General features: G+C 36.4%; 1 protein-coding gene across 7 annotated transcripts in view; it reads right to left on the minus strand.

The window, feature by feature from the left end:
- ANGPT1 (angiopoietin 1) overlaps positions 1-24,954 on the minus strand; it is a 363,665-nt gene that overhangs the window by 91,514 nt on the left and 247,197 nt on the right. For 6 of the 7 annotated variants that reach the window (XM_053896598.1, XM_053896597.1, XM_053896599.1 and 3 more), the window contains one exon: positions 7,977-8,132. In XM_053896598.1, the coding sequence (XP_053752573.1) occupies positions 7,977-8,132 (156 nt within the window). Of the gene's footprint in view, positions 1-7,976; positions 8,159-24,954 lie in introns of all 7 variants that reach the window. The other variant, XM_053896601.1, reaches the window with a different exon arrangement.

Genomic DNA, 24,954 nt, shown 5'->3' on the forward strand with positions numbered 1-24,954 from the left:
CCTACCTCCAGTCAGTTTGCTACATAACACCAGAATGATCTTTTTAAGTCACCTTATGTCATCACCAATGTTAAATATGTTAATTGCTTCTCTTTGCAATGTGAATAAATTCCAAAGTTCTTAGCCTGGCCCACATGGTCTATGTGATCAGAACACTACTTACTTCTCAGATCTCATCCTGCCATTCCCTTCCTTGTTTTATTATGCTCTAACCACATTGTCCTTCTTCTTGCCACCCCAACATGCCAAATTCATTGCTACCTCAGGGCCTTTGCATTTGCAGTTGCCCACCATATCCCAGATGCATGGCTGATTTCTTATCAATCAATTCTTCCTTATGGAGGCCCTTCCTGGCAACTGTTTGAAATACAACTCCCCCATCATCCTCCATCAAGTCACCCTTGTTTTATTGGCTTTATAAAATCATCGCTATTGGAAATTATCTTCTGTTCACTCATTTGCTGTTTCTCTACCCCCAGGAGGATGTCAGTTACACAGAGGCAGGACTACTCCATCTGGAGCCCTCCAAACTGCCAGTGCCCAGCATGGGTGGCATACTGGCACAGTCAGAGCTATTTGTTGGATGATATACTAGACAATGGACAGTGAGTTAGTTTTCAAGTTGGGTCATTGTCAGGGAGAGGGTAGCAGGCCATGTGAATGTTAAGTGGGCCTTCAATGATAACAATCTAAAATCTAAATCTAAAGAAGCATCTGAATATAAGAGAAGGAGAGAGACAGATCTCAAATCTCACTTAGTCCAGGCTAGGTGTCAGGTCATCTCAGGTCACTCCTGAGAACAAATGCCAATCCCTTCTCTTATTTTCCCATCACTTTGACCAAATAACCACTTTATTTCAATTCTCTCCACTGATGTATTAACACAGGCCTACAGTTCAAAAACAAGCTACCATGAGAATTGTACAAGAAACTATGATAAATTGGATACTTTCTTGCCATGTGTCTGTGAAACTTGCTGCTTAGCAATAATCTAAGTGTTCCATTAAAATGACTAAGACATTTCATTTTGTTTAGCCTAAACATATTCCAATGTACATCTAGAAAGAAAGAAAGAAAGAAAGAAAGAAAGAAAGAAAGAAAGAAAGAAAGAAAGAAGGGAAGGAAGGAAGGAAGTACGGAGGGAGGGGTATCTTCCTTATGTAAGACATAAGACTTGAAACTGAGAAGTTATGAACTCTAAAATGTTAGTTCTTTCATTGAAAAATAAAAATTTTTAAATAAAAATTACTAGTTTTGCAACCAAAGTGAGTTAGAGAATTTCAGCCAGCTTCCCTTTAATACTTTTAAGAGTGCCTCTGATCTTGCTTAAAAGGAAAATCTCCCACAAAAGAACATTTCCTTCTTAGCATGTTAGCTTTGAAATCAGGTTTGTTTGTAATTTATACTTCTTTTTACTTTAATTTTGTTTTTCAAATGAAAAATGTAACACAAAATATGATGTCTTGATAATTAGATTTTTACAATGGAATAAAGGCTGCTATGTGTTCAAGGAATCAGAAGATCACCATTTTAAAACTTGGTGAAAGAATTTATTTGGTCAATAGTGGGCAGTGTGACAAAGTACCCCCTCCAGGTTATCTGCTACTTTCCAAAGGGAAAGTAGACAACTAAGACGGCGAGACATGGATGCTTCTACCCTGAGTTAAAATAGCATCACTGAGAGTGCGGCAAGCTGGCATTTGTGCTTCCAGATAATAGGGAGTGGTGAGTAATTCTACAAAGAACTCCCACCACAGTGTTCAACTCAATCTGATTGAGCCTTTAGACTTAACTTCCAGTTTAAAGGAACTGTGCAAAATGAATAAGTTAAAATGCATCACAAAGAAATACTCAGAGAAGTTCAGAATATGGGACACTCTACAAAAACAATGGGCCAGGTGTCTTAAAAACCTGAAGAAAAAAAAAATCGAAAGAGTGCTCCAAATTAAAAGGGACTATATTACATCTTAAAAAAAAATAAAACACCTATGAAAATTTTTGTAGAACAATTGAGGAAATTTGAAGGTGAAAATTAGCTAATCTTAGACAGTTACTGTTACTCTTAGTCATCATAATGTTACTGAATTAATACTATCTAATTGTTATCTGTAATATTTTATATTTTATTTATATTATATATAAATAGCACAAGGAAAATCTCATTGGGTTATGGAGTTTAGTACAGACAGTGCATATATTACAGAGCTAATGCACAGAGGAGTCAGAATGGAACCCAGGTAGTTTGTCTCCGGAGTCTGACTTCTTTCCTACAGGCTCATGTAGCTGTACACAAGCAGCTTCACTCTGGCTAAGAAAGGTACCTTCCCTCAGTCAATAGACTCATGGCTATTGAAATTGTTTCTTTCAAATCACCATGACATCGACATCTTCTGCTTGTCATGGCTAATGATATCTGATTTCTCTCCTCTCCCCACTCCAACACTAAACTAGCACTATGAAGCAGGAAAGTGGCCAAATTTCTCATGCTTCTTAGAGTATACAGAAAATGCTGTCATCCAATGTTCTTAGTTGGTCAGAGTAACTTTGCGGTAGAGTGCTTCTATTCAAAGTCCTATTCTGACCCATCAGCTATTTATGGGTATAAAGAATCATCAACATATAATCTTTAGGACACTACCTTTGATTTTAGGAGCACTGGGCCGAAATCTACAGAAATGAAGGGACTAGTATAAGTTAATATAATCATTTGACAAGCATTTATTGAGAACCTACTGTGTACCAAGTGATGTTATAAAAAGAGCAGTGAACAAGACAGAGAAAATCCTTGCTCTCTAGAAATTTGTATCCTAGTACAAGGGGTGGCCAGCTTTTTCTATAAAGGGACAGATAATAAATATATTGGTGGGCTATATGGTTTCTGGCACAACTACTCAACTCAAATTTATTGGGAAAGCATCCATACACAACATATACATGAATGAGTGTAGCTGTATTCAATAAAAACTTTATTTATAAAAGGAGCTGGAAATTCAAATTTGACCTGTGGGTCATAATTCACTGAGACCTCCTCAAATGGGTTATCAAATACTTTTTCCAGACCTTGTGAGAAAGTTAATTACCAGGGTATTTTTCTTGGATGACCCATTAGCAAATTCATTTTACTGCCATTTTAACTAGGCCAAGGTTAAATATTTATTCAACTATCTCTCTTCAAGTTAAAGAAACCCAGTGGCTCAACTTTGAGAGCTGCCTTCTCAAACCTATTTCTGTCTAGAGACTGATGCTCATTGACTAATCTGTTCCTGAACTGGCTTAAACTTGCAATTGTACAACTGAAGTCCAAACAACAGGTGTATGACCTCTGACAAGCAGATGACAAAATGAGATTACACATATAAGAAATTTATTAGGGGGAATGCCTGTAAAGGAAAGTTGGGAAGAAGACAGAGGTGTCTAGGAGCACCTTCTGACTAGGATGCAGGTCTAATCACAGTGAAGAAGAAAGGGAAGGAAAGAAGACTGAGTGGAAATCTTGGCCTCCAGGGAAGCTGTGAGAAAGTTCAGCAAGGCTGAGGGAGAGCCCTTAGCCAAAGTCATGTGTCAGTGGAGTCCAACAGCTCCCAGGGGCAGGTCTGACTAAGTATTGCTACTACAACGTGTCACTGGGAATTGTGCCTTCTGCATCAACATAGTGATGGATTTCAGAGTACAGCAGCTGGGGTCATTGGTCAATGAAACCCCCACAGTAGGAGACTGGAAAGATGCATTTTTATGGCAATAAGAAATGGCTTCATAGCTAACTTATTTGATGGAAAGTTAAGGAAGAAATGGTTTAGACAAGTTTTGCCACATTAACTCAATTAAGCTACCTGAGGATAAGGATTGCTTTACTTACTGTATTCTATACAGTACCTATTAAAACCTCTTGCATTAAGAAGACACTCAAAATATACCTTTTAAAATTCGGTTAAATTCCATTCCTAAGACTATGGTTCCTATATAAATAATTGGAAATTAGAGGAAACATAGGCTAAGTGTCTAAGGAACTGCCCTATAGTTAGTTACACAGCCAGCAAATGGCAAGGATAACACTGGATTCTAGGATCACATGAGACAATGCGCAGGCACATGGCAAAATGGCAATAATTGGTGGTGCCATCAGCAGGAGCAGAACAGCAACAGCAGCAGTATCCTTATCATTTATAGAAAACTTTCAGCTGCTACTATTAGGTTCACATTACTTTTGTCTTTTCTGATTTCCATCTTACCCTGTGCTTGGGCCCATTTAGTTTCTACAATCTTAAAGAGAGAAAGGAACCTTGAGAGAGGCAGAATAGACACAAAGGGAGCCAGTAAGGCATGTAGACTGTGATGCCAGACTTCCTGGAGTAAAATTTTTGCTCTAACATTTACCACTAGTTGTTTCACTCAGGACAAGTTGCTTCACCTCTCTGGATTTCAGTTCCCACATCTTTACTATATTTTTTTCTAATTTTTAAATTTTATTTAAATTTATTTAAATTCTATTTTATTTAAATTTAACTTTTAAATTTAGTTTACATATATTGTAATAATGACTTCAGGAATACAGTTTAGTGATTCATCACTTACATATAAGGGATGATGGTGGTACCTGCCCCAAAGGATTTTTTTTAAATTATTAAGTAGCTAATATATGTAAAATTGCTTAGAACAGAGCCAAACACCTATTATGAGAGGTGAATGCTAATACAGTTTGTCTATTAGTGTACCTCTAATCAAAATAGGCCCGTGGGAGAAGTCAGAAATAGACTTCCACTACAGGAAGGGACATGAATAATGTCTGAAACTAACTCCTTCATAGTGCACACTTGGAAAGAGGAACTGGAAGTAAAGGAGATATTGGTACAAACTGATAACAGAGTGAGAAAAACACTACAAGCTAGGCTGAAGAGGAAGGTACGGGCATGGTGTTGGCACCTGATTCTCACCACTGTGGCTAGCAGGGTCATTTAGACGTGCTCATTATCTATTTCTTTTCTGATTATGGTGCTTGTTAAACATATAAGTATTTTTAATTGCCATTACAGTAAAACCATGTTTCTGCCACCTTTTGTTAAGTTCTGGAAGGTCTAGACAGTGGACTAGAAAGCAGTAAGTTACTTGTCTTTATACCATTATCATGTAAAAGTTAGAACACTAAAATATGTTGCAAAACCATTGATATAAGTTCCCAAAATAATTGAGAACCTGAAGTCAGTTTAGGAAAAGTAGCACTTACCAATGTGAAACAAAGGAGAATTAACATGGAACAAAAACGTAGGAGCATACTTGGATAGCCCAAAGGGTCTATTCGTTTATAAATGCTGATTATTAAAGAATAGAACACATTTAGATTAAGAAACAATTTAGGATTCATTCTGCAAACTTGCCCCTGCATCTGTACTTGAGTGCACTTGAATGGCTATGTCTAAGTAGAACAAACAAGGCCTGTTGCAAAGGTTCAACAAAGCACCACATGTGTACACATTCACATGAAAACAGCTTTACAGTAGCACAGACAATTAGAAGACATTAAAATGAATATGAAGGGGTACACAGTTGGCTCAGTCAGTTAAGTGTTCAACTCCTGCTCGGGTCAAGATCTCACAGTTTGTGGGTCTGGCTGTGCACTGACAGCATGAAGCCGGTTTGGGATTCTCTCTCTATCCCTCCCCCACTCATGTTTCCTCTCTCAAAAAATAAATAAATAAATAAACTTAAAAAAATAAACAAAATGCAAATGAAAAGAACTCCCAGGATTTACTTCTTAAGGTAGAACATAGTTGGTCTGAGCTATTGTCTTCCTTCTCTACCTGTCTCTCATCACAAGTTCTGATAGATTTGTGATTTTTAAGATATTTTGCAGGTTTTAGCTATCTTGAAATTCTTCTTGGAACAACTAATAAACTTTAATTGGCCTTTAATGACTCTTTAGTTTTAGCTGTTCCCTATAAGGCGGTTTTTTTCCTACAAATTTTCTGTACTATTTTCCATAAAGTACATATTTTTTAGCCTTAAGGATGCAGAACAAGTTTTTATCTCTTAAAATCCAATGTACAATTTGTACGTTACGATGCTGACAATGGGACTCCCCCCCCACCCCCCCCCCCCCACCACAACTCCAACTTCTAGGTAGAAAATGAGTAAAAATATCTCAAAAGGATTTGGGGGATGGAAAAAAATAAAACACTGCCATGTAAGTCATTAAAACTCATAAATGTATAAAAATTTCAAATAATCACTCCAGTATGGTTGTGTCAAGTATGGTTGTGTTGTTTCAGTTTCTGAATACACAGAATGCTTTGTAGGAGAAGGTGAGTATTCTGTTCTTAAAAAAAAAAGCAAGAGAAAATACTCTCATATTATTTATACCATAAGAAGCCAATGTTCATAGATCGCCATACTTGTTTAGTATGATAATAAATGATTATATAAAGTCTCATACTTTTTAGTTATAACATGTAGCTTCCCCTTCCCCCTCCCCTGTAGTTATCTGATAATAGTGTGCAGCAAAAAATACTTTCCAAAGCCCATGTGGTTTACTGCTCCAATGTAATCCACATTTAAGTTCTTATTTAATTAGTTTAATTATTAGTACTACTAATCCAGAGAGATAAAAAAAGGAAAGGAATGAGAGTGCCGATTCAACTCACTAGCTGTATCAGTGTGAAAAAATTGCTCAAAATTTCTGACCTCTTGTCTGCTTTGAATGGTTTTCATAAATATTATTTGTACATGGGAAAGCTGTTTGTATAACACATAATGCTCCATCCAGATAAATTGTCATTGTTATTTATCTTTAAATATCATTATATGATCTGTGATGTCATTAACAGAAACAAAATAAAATGGAAATAAGGTTGCATCTTATTTTTTAATTTATATTGTTAAAATAATTAAATAAGGAGACTATTAGACTGAGGTGGCTCTAATGCCTCAGTAACCTACATTAAGTAAATCAAAGCCTAAGCCAGAGTCAGTGCATCTGAATCGAAGAAAATGAAAATTGGGAACAACCAATCACAAACAGCCAGCTAGGCTTCCTGAAATAAGGCCACTGCTTGGGCTCTCATCAATCAAATAATTTCCTTGATTTGCTTCCACATCTTCTCTGTTACAACCTTTCCTGTAGCTCCCACAGTGGAATGTTCCTAACCACTTTTAGCTAAATACTGCTCAATTTCAATTGATGTATGCCCAAATAAACTCTTGACAATTCAATGTGCCTCAGTTTATCTTTTAAGAATTTATTTCAGCTTCAATTCCAGAAATCAACTACACTGGGATAGAATCATCCCCTGGGTTTCAGAATAGTAATGGGAACAACTACTTCCATGGTTAAAATGGGACCAAGAAATCATCTTCAAATCATCAAAAAGATTTTCACTGAACTGTAATTGTAGGTTTGTGACAGTGCTGACTAAAGGGCATTTTGCTGATCTGTACTGAAATAAGTATGATTGTACATAAAGAAGTATGCTGTTGTCCATGGCACTATATATATATATATATATATATATATATATATATATAACTACACATTGCTGCTAAGTTAATTTTGGTTTTCCTGTGTATCTACTGAACGCATAAATACTCTGCAGGTGCCATATGGCTAGTGTATTATCAGAGGCGAAACAAGACAGGTCAAAAATGTACATCAAAGGCACCAATTTGACCCAAATGGTTATTTTGTTTGACACATATCATATCATAGTTGGTAGCTGCAGTGTTTATTTGAATTTAAATGCTGATTAAGTCCTTTGCCAGTCCTGTTTTTGCAAACACACACAAAGCTACATCTACCAACCTTCATTAAATCAAAAGAAACATGCATAGCATGTCAGGCAGTCATTGTTGTTATTACCAATAAACAAAAATGTATATGTTTCCCCAATCTCAGTGGTTGAAATGTGCTCTGTGTTTATGGAGTATGCTAAAGGGTTGAAAAAATTCTGCTCAGTTAAGAGTTTGTCGACTCTGGCCCAGGGGTGTACCTGGGTCTCAACATCTGTCAGCTTTCTGGTCTGTTCTGCGGTCTGAGAGAGAAGGCTGGTTCCTATCTCGAGCATGGTGGCCGTGTGGTTCTGGACTGCATTCTGCTGTATCTGGGCCATCTCCGACTTCATATTTTCCACAATGTAATTCTCAATCTGCAAGAGATAAAGGACAAAACATACTACATTATAAGCAAAGCTTCTCAGTTGGAGCATGTAATATTTACAATGACAAAACAAGACACAGCTGGCAAATCAGCCATCTGGCAGGGATCCTCTGCATTTCTGGGAGTTGGGAAATGGGAGCAGAGCACACAGGGACCCAGTTGCTAACAAACTCCTTATATACTGATACATATATATAATCCTCACAATCATAATGAAAATTTGCACTTGGATAGTGCTTTCTTATTTTCTACAACTCCTTCAATCCTCACTGCAAAGATGTGAGTGAGGTACAGATGGCCTCATTGTTTTGCGTGATTTGTTTTGGTTTGGTTTTATTTATGGCTGAGGAAACAGAATCAGACAAGGTCATTGATGAGCCCAAGGTCACCCAGCAAGAATGCAGCAGCCTTAGCACGATCATTTAAATCTAAATCTTGGTTCTCTGGTCTTTCAATAGACCACATTGACCACCGGTCTCAGAAAAACTCAGCCTCCTGCTTTCATTCATGTAATGAAAAGTAAAAGACCATGCTGGGTTAGGGGAATTACACAAGCAGTGGGAGGAGGGTGGGTGCCCCAAACACAAGCTTTTAAGAGAATAGTCAAGTATAGGCAACAGTATACAAAATGAGCTGCAGAGCCACGGAATGAGCTAAAACCATTCTCAGTGCTCCTTTGAAAGCTAAAAAAAATAAAAAAATAAAAAAAGCAGAAAAGCACTGAAAGTATAAGCTATAAAGCAGCATTTGCCCTCCTTGCCTTGGGTAACATTTAGTCCTCTATGGTGCCATCTTAGGGAATACAATGGTTGTAAAGTAAATTATACCACAGGGGTCAGGGGGAATTCCTAAGTGACACTCTGAGGGAGGTTGTTAGGCACCTGAGAGAATAAAGCTAAGTATAACCACGCTTGAAAAACACAGAAGAGGCCTGCACCTCCCTGTCAGTGCACTTAATTCTCCCCCACCACTGTGTGGTGACTACATTTTATTACCCAATTACACATATGGGGAAACTGCATCCCAGAGAAGTCAGGTCCAAGGCCACACACCACAAAAACAGCCAGACTTGGATTTGAACGCTGAAGTCCTTAACTTTCATACCAACACTCTTAACCACTTGATAGCTCTGCCAAGTTGTTCTTCATAAGCCGGGTTCCAAATCATTAACAGCTACGTGATTTTTACTGATTTAGTGAACCATAATGCATCCACTATTTTATAATCCATAGTAATATTATTGTCATGTAATAAATAAAGTCTAAACCTAAATTCCCCTTTGTGCAACTCTGGCAGTTCACTTTCTAACACCGTCTCTTGCTTATTTCTATTTATCAAACATAAATCTGCCCCAAGATAAAGAAAATGAAAGGTTAGAATCAAAACTCTTATTGTTATTAATAAATTCTGACTATGTTCTTGGTCAATATAAAGTAACTCCCCTTCATCCTTTATTCCCAAAATTAGAAGTAGAGGAAAAAAAATTCAACTTACAAACATTTATTATAAAACAAATATAACATTGATAGGTTAGAATAGCTATCCAGAAACTATCTTGACAAAATGTAAGGTCTAAACGAAGCCACATCTAACCTTGGCTTTATTCCAATTGAACTAACATATTTGAACAACAATGGAAAGGTAGTGGAAAGGTAGGTCGGAGTATCAGGCATCTGTTGTCTTGGATTCTGCATCATGTTTTCCTTTTCCTCATAACATCCTTTAACTCTCTTTTTGGAAATTATGAATGAGTACACTCTCAAAAATGGCAGGCAAATCTTCATCATGGAGGTGATTACATGCCATTTACAGCTGACATTTATCGATTGTCTACTATGTGGTAGGTATTGAACTAAGTACTTTCTTTTTATAACAGCACTTAAACCTTACAAGTTTATATGGTATGTATTGTTATAGCTGCTTTATAGGTTAGACTATTGAGGCCTAGAAAATCCACAGCAATTTGCCCAAGAAAAACAATAACTCAACTCCCAACGCCAAAACCCATGTTCTCAATCTCTAACCTATTCAGCTAAGTACTATTTAATTACTCTGCATATTATTGTGTAGTTCCTTGACCTTGTATGTTTATCAAAGCTACATGGGAAGCATTTTTTAAATGCAGATGAAGGTACAAGACAACAGAACACTGAGTCAGAATTTTCATGGGTATACACTAGACAACTATGTATTTTACACGCCTCCCAATGTAATTCTAATTCAGGCAAAGACCAGTGCTTCTCAAAGTGTGGTCCACAGAATTACCTATATGAGATCTGTTTGTGAACAGTGTGACGTGAAATGAGGAAACTGTGTCAGAAAGCAAATTACCTATGTTGCTAAGCACACTATTACCACTTGTATGTGTGTATGTGCATATAAATATAGGAGCAAGACTTTCTCAATGATGAAAGTGATGCTGTAATGCTTTAATTTACATTCTGGAATTCTGGAGCAAGCTTCTTAACTTGTTTGCAAAACAACAACTTCCTTGAGTAGCAGTGATTTAGACTACTGAATTTATTCAATGTCAAATTCCCTGCTTATCAAGAAAGCTCAAATAATAACTTGGTTTTCTATGTAGATTTCTCTACTGAGAGAGAACTCACTCATCAGTGAGCTTCAATATAGATCTCTGTGATAATTATACATCAGTTTTTTGGTTGTTTGCTTAAGTAGCCTCTATGCCCAACGTGGGGCTTGAACTCACAACCCCAAGATCAAGAGGTGCGTCCTCTACCAACTGAGCTAGCAGGCGTCCCTATACACCAACTTCTTATGCAGTTGGTTAGTGGGAGTTATTTCCCAGAGCTCAACTTGCTCTGGGTGTAATACAGTTACGTGTTTCAGTCTCCAATAAAGGAGGACACCCTCTGGCATATAGTGACTACATCAAGGATCAGCTGCTTTGTTACTCTATCTATGTTAGCTCCTATCTCTCTATTCTGTACTACTATGCTTTTTGTTTTTAACTGTAAAAGGTAACACCAGCAAAGCAAAATAACTGCTTTATGTAAGCATTCATCACAGTCTCCAAATTCTGCTGACCCTACTGTAAAAATATGTAAAAAACCTATACTAAAATTCTTATTTGGGCTGCTGTGATGAGTAACATGAATATAACTCTAGTTAATTATTTTTTAATTAAGTGGGGCTGCTTTTTGTAGGAGTAACTGCCTTTTAATACAAACGATAATGGCACATTTAAGTAGCAAAAACCAGATGTAGTTGATTTAAAGGCTGAGGAGGGAGGCAGAAGTCAAATATACAATGTGTGATTAATAAGGAGGGCTACTTTCATCTTATCTCTCAACATTCCTCTGTAGATGTATAACTGTGAAATCCATCTTGATGTGTCATATCAGCCAGGTTCAGGAAAAATTTGTAACAAATTTGATTGTCCTCATATTTTCCCTACTGGTTTTAAAAACACGTTCACAGACTATGATGGCTACTTCAAGTTTTAATATTTTAGAAACATCTAAGATGTCAGTTTTAAGCTTACAAGTTGCTGACCGCAAGACCTGATAGATTATAAAGTAGGAGACTCCCAATTTGAATCATAAAATTATTTGACTATACTGTCATTCTCAGTGTCTGACTCTAGGTAAAGTACTGGCCAAAAAGCCAGCATGAGAAGGTACGATGGCATTAGAAATGAGATAATGAACAATAAATAATGTTTAAGCAAATAAATAATGTTACATTTGGTGATTTAGTGTTTACAAAAAGCTTTCATAGACATTGTCTGACTTGATTCTTATGCCAACCCTACATGCAGGGTATTGACTCTATTTTGTGGTTTAAGAAATAGGGCTCAGAGGCCTTAGGTGACTTAATGGAGATAAAAGGAACAACTCAACTCTACCTTCTGATGTTCCACTAGCCTCAGAGTTGTGGGAACTGCTCTGTTGTTGGACTGGCTGGTTGACTGATTGGTGAATGAATGATTGATCGCATTTTTAGCCAGCTCACTGAGAATTAATTTACTCATTCCTTTGAGGAAAACATGCATCATGAGAGGGTGATTACTTCACTCTGCTTCACCATATTGGAAGCCAAGTTTATTTGAAGGGCGTTGAGAGGCTCTAGGGCCAGTTATGTGGGAAGTTCACTTTGCTAGCATTTTTAATACAATTGGTCGTTAAAAATCCTTTCCTCAGCTCCTACCTTTTTTTCTTAGTATGTAGTTTATAACATATTTGTTTCCTTCCACCCATTACGTTTCTTGCAAGCTATTCTAAAATATAACAAAGAGAATAACAACAACAACAACAACATGCTAAGCCCCTACTAAGGTTGGGTATGTACCAGGTTTTTATAAACATGTGGCTCACTGGCTCCTTATAACAGTCCAGGCACTGTATTATGTGTCCTTATTTCATGACAAGGAAACAAGCTCAGGGAAGTTAAGTCTATGATCACACAATGAGTTGGTGAAAGAACTGGTATGTTGCTTTGAAAGAGGCTAGATGACCCTGCAGGTTGTGCCTGATTTTAAAGAATAGTCAGTTATCAAGCACAAGCAAACTACCATCAATGTCATAGGCAAATTCCAGTAACACATAATATTCATTCAGGGAATACATAAAACAGAACAGATGGGGAGAAACTTGTTCAAGGACAGATAATTTTTCATTTTTTTAATTTAATCATTTTCACACGGATTGGTGACTGTAACATTCTGGGAAATGTTATAGGGGGTAAGAAAGCAAATATACAGTCAGTTGTGCGACAAGTTGCATTAATAAACAGAAAAATATTTTTAAGAAGTCAAGATTATCAGTCATTTGTAGTTCAGTCATAAATCACTTGCCCATGTATTTTGCCCAATGACTAGCAGAGAATTAATGCTATTATTTTCCATGATGAGACAGAGTTTGAGAGAGCTTTCTTACCGGGTCTTCAAAATTCTTGCTGCTTTGTGTTCATGAGAACTAAAATCTGTGTGATATTATGACATGCTTGCATATGAAATTCATTCTCTATCATTTCACTTCAAGGGCTCTCTTAAATAACAGCATATCTTAAAGCACAAAGAATAGAATTTCTCCTTGTAATTCTTAAGGAAAAAAACACATTTTAAGCCCTATAAAAATTGACAAAGGCATTGTTCACTTAAAATATGTTGTAGATTAAGTGGACTCTCATTGAATGTTGGTGCATATGGTATTACTCAGTTATGGCAAAACAACCGTGAAATAAAGTAAAAGGGTAAATATGGAAAAGCAATAAAAAGGTAAAACAATGCAAAAAATGCCTTAAATGTTGATAGTTTTATCTAATATCATTGTTTCATAAATCAGTGGCAATACTGAAAATGCAACTATATCTAGGTTTATGGTTTTATTAAAAAGATGCCTGAGGCCAAATATATTACTTGCAAGAATTTCTATTATTAGATCTCTCAGTATATTGCTTCTTTTACCACATGGCAAAGTATAATTGTCTTTTTAGACAACAGATCTATTTAGCAGACATTTGAAATAGTTTCTGTGCTGATATGTATGACATGAATCCCATTTCTCATTTTGGTATCTAAAGGAGCACTTAACTATTTATGGAAGAAAGAAACCATTAGAATCAGTGAGCTGGAAGAGACATTAAATATCATGAACTCCAAAAATCTCATTTTACAGATGTGGTGACTGAGATTCAAAGAGGTTATAGAAAACAAGGTGAAACAACTAATTAATGTCAGATGCCAGGCCATGTCCACTCAATGTGTGGGAAACTTAGACTTACATCATCAGGTTGGGTCAACAATAATGGCTGCCAGTGTTATTGGCTCACCCCACATTTCCCAATACAGTTGGTAAATACTCTGATGGAATTTACCTCTGACTACATTTCTTCATGTAAATATTATTATCTCTGTTTGACAGGGAGAAGCTCTGAGCTATTGAGAATAATGTGAGGGTATGTTTGTTATATCACCTGCAACAGAATAGTAGCAATATCCCCACTAAGGTTTAGAGAGAAGCTAAGTTATCAAGGGCACCCCAGAATATCCCATATGAACAAATTCTTCTACAATAATTTTTCTTGGCTCTGACTTTAAAAAAAAAATTTTTTTAACGTTTATTTATTTTTGAGACAGAGAGAGACAGAGCATGAACGGGGGAGGGTCAGAGAGAGAGGGAGACACAGAATCTGAAACAGGCTCCAGGCTCTGAGCTGTCAGCACAGAGCCCAACGTGGGGCTCAAACTCACGGACCGCGAGATCATGACCTGAGCCGAAGTTGGCTGCTTAACTGACTGAGCCACCCAGGCGCCCGGCTCTGACTTTTTTAAAGACCACATTTTTGTGGTTGCTGCAAGTGGCCAGTCACATATAGGATCCAGAGTTGGGTCAAGACCCAGGAAAGTCATTCTCTCTTCATATATAAAGAAATGTGATATTTCCTATGCCGAAACACACTTTACTAGCCTGACATCTCTCTTTTACACTCACCTTCACTTACACTCACCTTACACCCAAAAAAATTCAGAGTCATGAAATTTTAAAAACATTTGTAAGCGTCTACTTAATATTTCCCTTTACATGTTTTTAAAAGCAGTTGGTATATAAAAAGCACACTCAGGAGTGAGGTTATCTAGATTTTAATCCAGGTACTGTTGTTGATTTACTCCATAAACTTGGGCAAGTTACTTAAACAATTTGAGTTTTAGATCTTCATCTATGAAATGAAGGTCTGGATTAGATTATTTATAATGCTCAAAGCTCTCAAATTACTTGATTTAAAATTTCCCTTATAAAGTAACAGAGTATTCAAGATTTTAATTTTAATTTATTATCAAAAATTGAAATATGGTTGTATATATCTACATCTATAAAATATATAATATATATCCTTAATGGCAATTAGGAAACAATCATATAGGAACACAATATGAAAGTCTTGGATCATGTCTCTATAGCAGGCACATATGTTTAAATATAAAAAGTTAGAATTTCTGATTTCCTTAATCCCCAGGCACCATTCTGTCTAAAATATTTTCCTTGCTTGTCTTTCACCAACAAAACCTGGCTTTCTTCTTAGGTTTCTTATATTAATGAATGGCACCACTACCACCTACCCATTCATCCAAGCCACACGAGTCATCTTTTCTTTTCCTTGCCTTCATTTTCAACAATCAATCAGCACCAGATTGTGTTGCTTCTGTATCCTGAAGAGTGCCTAGATCCACCCCTCTCTCCACTTCCCTTTTTTCCTACCACATCTCTGTATCCTCACAGGCACTAACTCAGGTCAGACTCTTTTCATCTTTCTTCTGGATTTGTTTTGGCCCTATAACTGGTCTCCTGACTCCAGACTTCCTCCAGTCCATCATCCATGGCATAACCAGAGGGATCTATCTAAAACATTAATTTGTCGTCATCACGCCACTGCTTAAACTCGACTTCCAACGGTTTCCACTACCTGCAGATAAAGTCACAACCCCTTAATCAGCATAGAAGAATCTGATCTGGATTCGGCTTCCCTCTCTTTTGCACTCTATGCTCCAGACACATCAAATTATTTTTCCAAGCACACATTTTCTTCTGCTTCCATGCCTTTGCATATGACTTTGCTCTGATTGACATGTTCCTTTTCTACTTCACCTTCCCTTTTCATAGGCTAGGTCCTGTTTTTCAAAACTAAGTTCATGCTTTTCCTCCTCAAGGCAACTTTTCATGACTCTCCTCTCTGTAATATCCTTCCTTTGTATACTTCACTTCTAAAGCATCCTGTGCTTTTTTTTTTTTTTTTTATAATAGCACTGTCTCCAGTACACCACTAGCTCCTTCAGGGCAAACAACTGCTCAGCTTAAATAGAGTAAATTTATTTTAATTTATTTTTAAGTTAGCTCTATGCCCAGGGTGGGGAGTGAACTCATGACTCCAAGAGCTCCATGCTCTACGGACAGAGTCAGCCAGGTGCCTTTAAGTAATTTAAATAAATTCAAATAATGCATGAATGAATGAACTTGTATATGAAAATACTAACAGCCCCCAATTGTGAGCTTAGCCTAGTTACATTTGTTCCTGAAAGTATGAACATCACATTAACAATTATTAATGATGCCTCTGAATATCAATGGGACCAATGTAAATGATGCAAAAGTAGACAGATCTGAAGACATATATCTTCATTTACTGAACCACATAATCCCATTTTTCTTATTGTTCCTTCCTTACTTTTTTCTTTTCTCAATCATCTTGTTATAGGTAATTATTCAAAGTAAGTAAAATCCAGCAAACACAATGGAAACTAACATGTTTTAATCACTGAGCTATACAATGAAAGCAAAAGAATGAATAAAACTTGATTCTGGTGACTAAGACTAACTATAATACAAGTATGTTACAAGTACTAGAATAAAGGTACAAATGTCCTGCCCACCTGCCTGTCTGATGGGGTAGGATGAAGGAAGAAATGAAGCCTCTAAGCGAGGGAATCAAGGAAATCTTTCCAGAGTCAATCCTATATGAATATGGCAGAGACGGCATACACTTCTTACATCTGCCTTAATACACAAAAATGTGGCCTGAAAAACTTGGAGGATGGAAGATAGAGAGGGAGCCAGGAGGGCTCTGACAGCATACAAGGAGCTATGCTTGCTTAGGCAAGATGGCGTCCCTGACTACCTCCTAGAATGTGCTATTCAGGAGATGAAGAGAAAATAAGCAAAGTCATGCCTTTGAGGCTACACACAGCGCAAAAGCATGCTACTGGATTTCTAATATGACATTCATTTAGTAGACTCAGGCAGATAATTTCTTTGCACTTTACCATATTTTCAAATACACTAAGCATAATGTTCACACCTTTAATAACACACAGAGTTGTGTCTGTGTGTGTATGTGTATATATTTACTTGCACACATATGCTCTCATACACATACGTTCTCATACTCCCAACCTATATGTATCAAGTTCTACATTCATATCTTGTGGTTCTGTTCATTTCACTGTAATTTACTTCATTAAAGGTCCATTTAACATACCTCACTTTCCTTTGGATGAGATATATTTTATGTCAAATTTAATCACTATAGATAATGTTTTTTAAACAGTCATGGACAGCTCCAGTATTCTGCCTAACAACTGAGAAAACTTTTTTCCCAAATTCTGAATTTACACATTAGACAGAAAAAAATGGAAGAACCACAAAGCAACTTCATACACATTGTTTTTATATCAATTAAAAGTGATAACTTATAAAATAAAGAAGATACGGTTTGAAACAAAAAATTGCAGGTATATCTTCCTTTAACTGTATGTGTTTTAGTTTCTTATCTGGAATGAAATTTAACCCCTTGCATGCTCCATAAAATACATTCCGGTTCACTTAAAAAAAGAAAGCTTTGACATCTGAACTAGAGACCACCCCAGCAGATGGTAAGCTCTAAAGGGCTGATGGAGTGTAAGAGCCTCAATAGAATAATTCTGAGAAACATATTTTTCAAACTATATTCTTTTCTCCTATGACAGTGATACAAACAAGTGGCTTATGATACTCATCTTTAAAGAAAACCTCCTGCATTAAATGAAACACTGCAGCATGGATCATGCAATTTAAATACTCAGCAGATGCTATAATAAACACATTAACAGAAGTTTAAAAGCCTTCATAATTAACAACTTTACAGATTTTTCAGGAATACCACCACTAGGTAGAAAATTGCTATCATTTTACTCTGGTATTTCATATGAAATTGCAAGATATTAGCACTTAAAATCTAACCTTTTTCCAATAAAAGCCCTCTGTTCAACATTCTGACTTTTTAGGCTATTATCTTTCCATATATACTGCTTCCTTTCTTGAAATAAAGTTGATCTATTTATCTTCCTTGTCTTCTTTAACATCTCTTAAATTTAGGGTTTTTAAAAATTACCTGCCTTTCATTTGCTTAAACAAGGTAAAATTAATGGTAAAATTACATATATGTGTGTGTGTGTATGTGTGTGTATGTGCGCGTGCACACACATGTGTCTGTGTGTTTTCCTGTACAATGTGGGGTTACTCAATGGAACATACAATAAGTTTGTACAGGCATAAAACTGTCAACATCATTGTATAATAAACATTCCAAAGCATTATGTGTGAGGTCTAACTTTTCCTGAATAATATTTTTTGAGTAGTTCTTATTTAAATTACCCTTGGTCCAAGTACTAGCAAGATTAGAATGGAAACAGTTATTCAAAGCCTAAGAAAGGGACAGTGATTGCTGACAGTGATATGAAATCCTTATTTTTCCTCACTTTCCTCAAAGGACTACATACACCAGACATTGTCTCTTCTTTCACAAAGACCACTTTGGTGCCTTGGCAATGCTTATTATAACTCAAGTGCTATTGGAAGGGAGCCCAAATTACCATTACAGTGAATTAGCCCCTCTTAGAATTAACCACACACAAGAAAAGAGAATGAAACTAAGCATAAGTAACTGTTAAAATACCTGTTTTCATTGCCACATGTATTGCCAGAGGGATTTTGTAAAAGGCCCTTTTAAAGATTCGCTAATCTACTTTTGGGAGCTATAGATCACCTCACAGTGTTCCTTCTGATTTCATCCCCATCCCCAACAAGCAATGACCACTCACAACCTTCTGTTTTTCACTAACTGGTCTAAAAAGACCAGACACTAACTGGTCTTTCACTAAAAAGGCTGGTCTGATTTATTATAAAGTCTAAAATCTTGGAATCTTAAAAATATTAGATATCATGAAGCTCCCATTAAGATTTAGCAGATGGGGGTGCCTGGGTGGCTCAGTTGACTTTGGCTCAGGTCATGATTTTGCGGTTCAGGAGTTTGAGCCCTGCATCGGGCTCTGTGCTAAGAGCTCAGAGCCTGGAGCCTGCTTCAGATTCTGTGTCTCCCTCTCTCTCTGCCCCTCCTCTGCTCACACACTCTCTCTCAAAAATGAATAAACATTAAAAAAAAGATTTAGCATATGTCACATTTTGACATATTTGCTTTGAATTTCCTTTTTAGTAAAAATTAAAATGTTGCAAAGACAACCTAAGCACCCCCCCTCTACATACACAGCAGAATCAGTCATTAACCTAAAATTGATATGGACTTATGCTACATAGGTATATAAACAAAATAATAAACCATACCACCTAGTATATTTTCAAGATTTCCAAAAGTGTTATCATACTATAGGGTTCCTTCAACTCTTTCATTTTTAAATCTGCATCATGTTTTTGAGACTGCGATGTATTATTAGCAGTGAAGTTTTATTATGAAGTATGGTACTGAATCAGATTTAATAATTTTAACGGCTAATGTAACAGTCTTGTACCCCAAGGCCTGACTTACTCTGAAGAGAGGAGTACAAACTATTACCCATTACTCTGAGTTCTAAGAAGGAACAAATTGTTTCTCAGCATCTCACAAAACCCCTAGGATGCTGTTTCTCAGCATCTCACAAAACTCCTCTGAAGAGAGGAGTACAAACTATTACCCATTACTCTGAGTTCTAAGAAGGAACAAATTGTTTCTCAGCATCTCACAAAACCCCTAGGATTTCTTCTCTGAGGAGCGGAAGGAAAGCTGTGTGATGAACCTTCTCCCATTTATAGAATGTATTTCTAGAATCTGTACAAATAATTTTTATCTTTAGCAAATAGTTATTTCCCAGAGAGAGCAATTAGGGGGTTGAGAAAGAAAGGGAAACAAGAAAACAAGTTACCAGAACTAAAAATTAATTCTATAGTCTTTCTCAAATGTAAATTACTATATTAAGATTTAAAAATAACCATGCCCACAGTTATAAAGGCCACCCTCCCAACTTCCTATCTATTGAATAGATTGTATAGTCTAGATTTTAAGGTACAAAATGACAAAAAAGTACCAGTTTTCCATGGCTTAAAACAAACACAACAACTTTCTGCTCAACATAATAAGCAGTATACAAAATGATATATTTATTTAGTATGTTCTCAATTACAGTAAATGTATTCAGACATTTGTATGCATTGGGAAAAGAAAAGAAACACTGAATTGTGAACACTGCCTGTCTCTGGCTGATGGGAATACAGGTGAATTTTATTTTCTTCTTGAAATAGTAAATATTTTCCACTTTCTTTAAAAAAAATGAGAATATAATTTTATATTCAGAAAAAAAATAAAGAGAGAAAGAGAAAAATGTGCTTAGACTGCATTCACTCTGTGGGAAACTTCTAAACACCTGGCAATTTATTAGTGGCTTGGTCAGAGCAAACCTGGGAAACATAGGCTATGATCCACAGACATGTCCCCCTGATTCCACTGGTTTATCTCCTCTAGCACTGTCCCTTACCCCTGGCTTCATGAGAACTAAGGAAAACAAATGAATGAAAATAAAAGAGCAGAAACAGCCACAGATAGTCTCTCCTGAAGAGGAGAGGTTTTGTGGAAAGGCTGTAACAATAGCCACTATTAACTGAGCACTTTCTATGTGTCAGCCAATGAGCTAATGTCTTTTTTTAATTTTTAAAAATGTGTATGTATTTATTTTTGAGAGAGAGAGCAAGTGGGAGAGGAGCAGAGGGAGAGACAGAGAATCCTACGCAGGCTGCAGGCGGCCAACGCAGAGCCCCATGTGGAGTTAGAACTCACAAACCGAGAGATCATGACCTGAGCTGAAATCAAAGGTTGATGTTTAACCGAGTCACCCAGCCACCCTGAGTTAAGGTCTTTAAACACTTACGTTAAATTCCTCACAACAGCCCTTTGGAATAGATATTATTACCATCTAATGCCAATAAGATGTTTAGAAGTACTGAGCAATTAAATAATGTAATCAGGGGTACAGAGCCCAAATGTTGGAGCTGGTATTACAACTTCAGTCTGTCTGATGCCCATGTCCATTCTCTTGCCACTAATGTCTGCCTCAGCTCCTTGGTTAGTGCAAGGACCACAAATGGGCCATTTCATGCCCAAATGTGTCTGGCTACAGTATTTTGTTTAGCTAACATGTCATTTTGAGTACAGTTTCAAGCTTTCAGGCAGGACAGATAATCTCCAATTAGCTACTGCTCCTACCTCTCTGGGACTTAAACTCCTGGAACTTTTAGCTCTCACTGTAAGCTGCTTTGATCCTAAAGGCATGGCCACCAGTTTGGAGTGACGGGGTGCAGCGTGAGGAGAAGGCACCAAACATTTGCCTTATTACCTTTCAATGGTTAAAAACAAACAAAAAAACTCTTCATTCACTTGTTATCTCTTTTTAAATACAATGAAAAATCTCCTTCACCACCATCATGGTCAGGAATATTGAAAGAATGGCTGGGTCAATATGTAGGGGGCCCTTTGAGGCCTTCCCAAACCAAGCATAAAGTAATTACTTTATATGACAAGGTGACTTATTCTTTCCTCAGCTCATGATGATATGCTATTTATGGCCTCATTAATTATCTTTGCTGAAAAGTATTTTCTTTCATTTACTCAACCAAAACAGAGATACCATCTTCATATAGCATATGGGTTAGTATCATGCTTGTTCTCCTGTTCATTACACCATCATCCTTTCAAACAAACACAGATGTCAAGTGAGTAGTTATTCTAATTTTATATACACACACTGAAAACGTTCTCATAGAGTGCATTCCAACATTATGACTTAAAAACTTAACAACAAAATTTTATCAATAATCTTCAAACCTTTTCTTCTTCTCAAAATAAATGTTTCCTAGGTTTCTAAATAAAAACACACTGAAGTCTAAATTGAAACTGCTAAACTAATTTTTGCTCAAAAATTTTTTGTTGTCAAAAGTTGTACTTACAGCTAAATATACTTACAAAAATTTTACAGATACACATATTTATACAGAATATTGAATTAGAATACAATGTATTCTAGGGGCTCCTGGGTGGCTTAGTCGGTTGGGCTTCCGACTTCGGCTCAGGTCATGATCTCGCGGTCTGTGAGTTCGAGCCCCGCATTGGGCTCTGTGCTGACCGCTCAGAGCCTTGAACCTGTTTCAGATTCTGAGTCTCCCTCTCTCTCTGACCCTCCCCCGTTCATGCTCTGTCTCTCTCTGTCTCAAAAATAAATAAATGTTAAAAAAAAAATTAAAAAAAAAAGAATACAATGTATTCTAGAATACAATGTATACATATACATATATACATATGCATATACATATGGGATAAAATAGTAGACTGTAATTGTTTCCCCTTGAATATGCCATGTTTTATCAAGTAGGTGTAAGATTACAGAATAGTAGATCAGATAAGACATAATGGTAAACACATAGATGTGGGAGTGTAATTACGTATATTTATAGAACATATACATTTACATATTTTCTTATATGGGATGAACACAGTTCAGTAAACATCTACTAAGCCACTTTTATATGTTTTCTGTATTAACAGGCCTTGTGTCATGGAGATATAAAGACACAAAAGGTGCAGTTCTTGTCTAGTGAGAAAGGTAAGTATATTAATAGACAGTGTCATTATAATGTGGAAGAGAAATAGCTTGCACAAGACTGTGAAGCATAAACCCTCAGTTTGTAAAATCCATGACAATTTTATTCCATATATTCATAGAGAATAGTTTGGTAGGTCTTCTCAGTAAACTCAACATGACTGAGCACAAACATAATTTGGAGGAAGCCAATACTTAGCAGCTTCTTATCTGTCCTGATATACATTCCCACCCAGGGCTGGCTGCTCTCAGCATTCAGTTTCATCATGACTTTTTTTTTATATTGAAATTATCAACATTATTATTTTCAGAAAACCAGGAAGCCCAAATTTTATATATCCCAGGATGTCACTTAAGGCTTTTACATTCTTGACCTCTTTAAAGCCAAAACAAACAGTTAAACAGAGCTCACTGCAGAACCAGGATTCTCACCTGCCTTACCTAACCCAGAGTCTATGACTGTGCTACCACAATCCATGCCCATCAGCTCAGGTGTAAGAACTTCTCTATCATCTACTTGATTTCCTTTAAGTGCGAGAAAGGTCTTGGTGAACCCACGGGCAGGCAGAATCTTATGGGATGCTGGGCTATCTTCAGCGTAGTGTTGCAGAGGGCTCCCGGGATGTGTCATTGAAGACTTGAGTGATTTGCTTTTTCACTTATTGGCCATGTAAACTTTACATGTAAAGTAAACTTGGCCATGTAAACTTTGGCCATGTAAACTTTACATGTAAAGTCTTTTACTTGTTTGAGATAAATATTTCTCATTAGTAAAATCACCCTGCTAATTTGACCTGTCCTAAGTGTCTCATAAGTTCACACTCAAATAGATTGTGAAAACATTTGGTCATCTACAAGATGCTATGCAAATGACAGATACTTATATTTTGGTCTGGAGCTAGGTTCGGAGAAGCAGTTTGAAAAATCTGTTAAAAGAAGTGTGAATTCTCTGTTGCAGCTTTATATAAAGAGAATTAACAGCTCAAATTAGCCATTGTATTATTTATTTTAAGAGATTCAGATATACAGCCACATGAGAAGTAGCATATGGAAAGAAACCAATGAATAAGAAAAAACAGGAAGCTTTGGACTCTTACAGATTTGGGCTGACAACTGACTAGCTGTGTGATTTTGTTCAAGTTGCTTTCCTTCTCTGTGCTTCAGCTTTCTGCATCTAGAAAAGGGGAACAGTAATATACTGACATCACAGAATTGTTTAAGGACTAAAGAAAAACCATGAGGGATTTGTTCTTAAAGGTCTGGCTTCCTAACACTAACACTGTGACCATGAAGAAATCACTTAACTATTCTAATCCTCGGTTTCCCCACTTGTAAAGTAAATGCAAAGATACTTATGTCAAAACAATTTTGTAAAGTTAAAATGAAAATATTTTGTAAATCATAACCATATAAAGATAAATGACTTATTACAGCATATTTTCGATTCCTGATACTACTGTCTGTCTAATGCTAAAGAGGTTTGCAAACCTTCATTTTTAAAGAACTGCAAAGTATCTTTACTATTTATACTCTAAACAATCTATACACTATATGGTGGCCAAAATGTCTGGGAACAAATAATAATGTTTTATTGTATTTTAATGTTTTTTAAATTATATATATATTCATTAATTCTTCCAGACTTTATAGCCACAGGGTATACAGAAACCTCTTATGCAACATATGCTAGTTGTTTCAGACCCTTAGAAGGAACTTTCTCCTTGAGCAATTTTAACCCAGAAATATCTACAATTGTGATTTTGACGATGATTAGACTCTGAATTACTAGGCCAGCAATGAATAAAGTAAGAGAATGCAGTGAATAAAGTTCCCAGATGTCCTTCATAAAAATACTGTGTGTGGTAGGAAGAGGGGAGGGTGAGACTGGGGGAAGATTGTAAAAGGGGGGAAAAAAAAGAGACAGCTTATTTCTTTAACATTTTAAACATTACAGTTAATACAACTAGCTGAACAATCTGACTTAAAAGCAGATAAATTAAAGTATAAAATTATTCACATTATAAAAGTATTCATCACTCTCCTTAGGATAACAGGGACCTGGAAAGTAATAACACTTGTTTTCTGGTAACTTGACTGATAAACTGAAGATGAAGCATTTCAAGTCACTGATGATAACTATCAATAAAAATTTAAGACAAAGCAAATATGACATTAAACAGCAAAAAGAAAATTTACTTGTATGGTCCACCACTGGACATTTGGCAAACTTGACAATGAAAGGCCATAAGTGGTTCTTTCCTCCACGAGAAGCAGTACCTCATTATGAGAGATTAATGTTTAGAATTTCAAAAACCTCAGGGGCTCAGCACTTCTTCATTTAATCGCACAACTAAAAAAAAAAATCCTTATGGATGCTTGTTACATAAAAGATTCCAGA

Source organism: Panthera pardus, unplaced genomic scaffold, assembly GCF_024362965.1.
Source record: "Panthera pardus isolate Hobbes unplaced genomic scaffold, ASM2436296v1 HiC_scaffold_7, whole genome shotgun sequence".
Classification (NCBI taxonomy): Eukaryota; Metazoa; Chordata; class Mammalia; order Carnivora; family Felidae; genus Panthera; species Panthera pardus.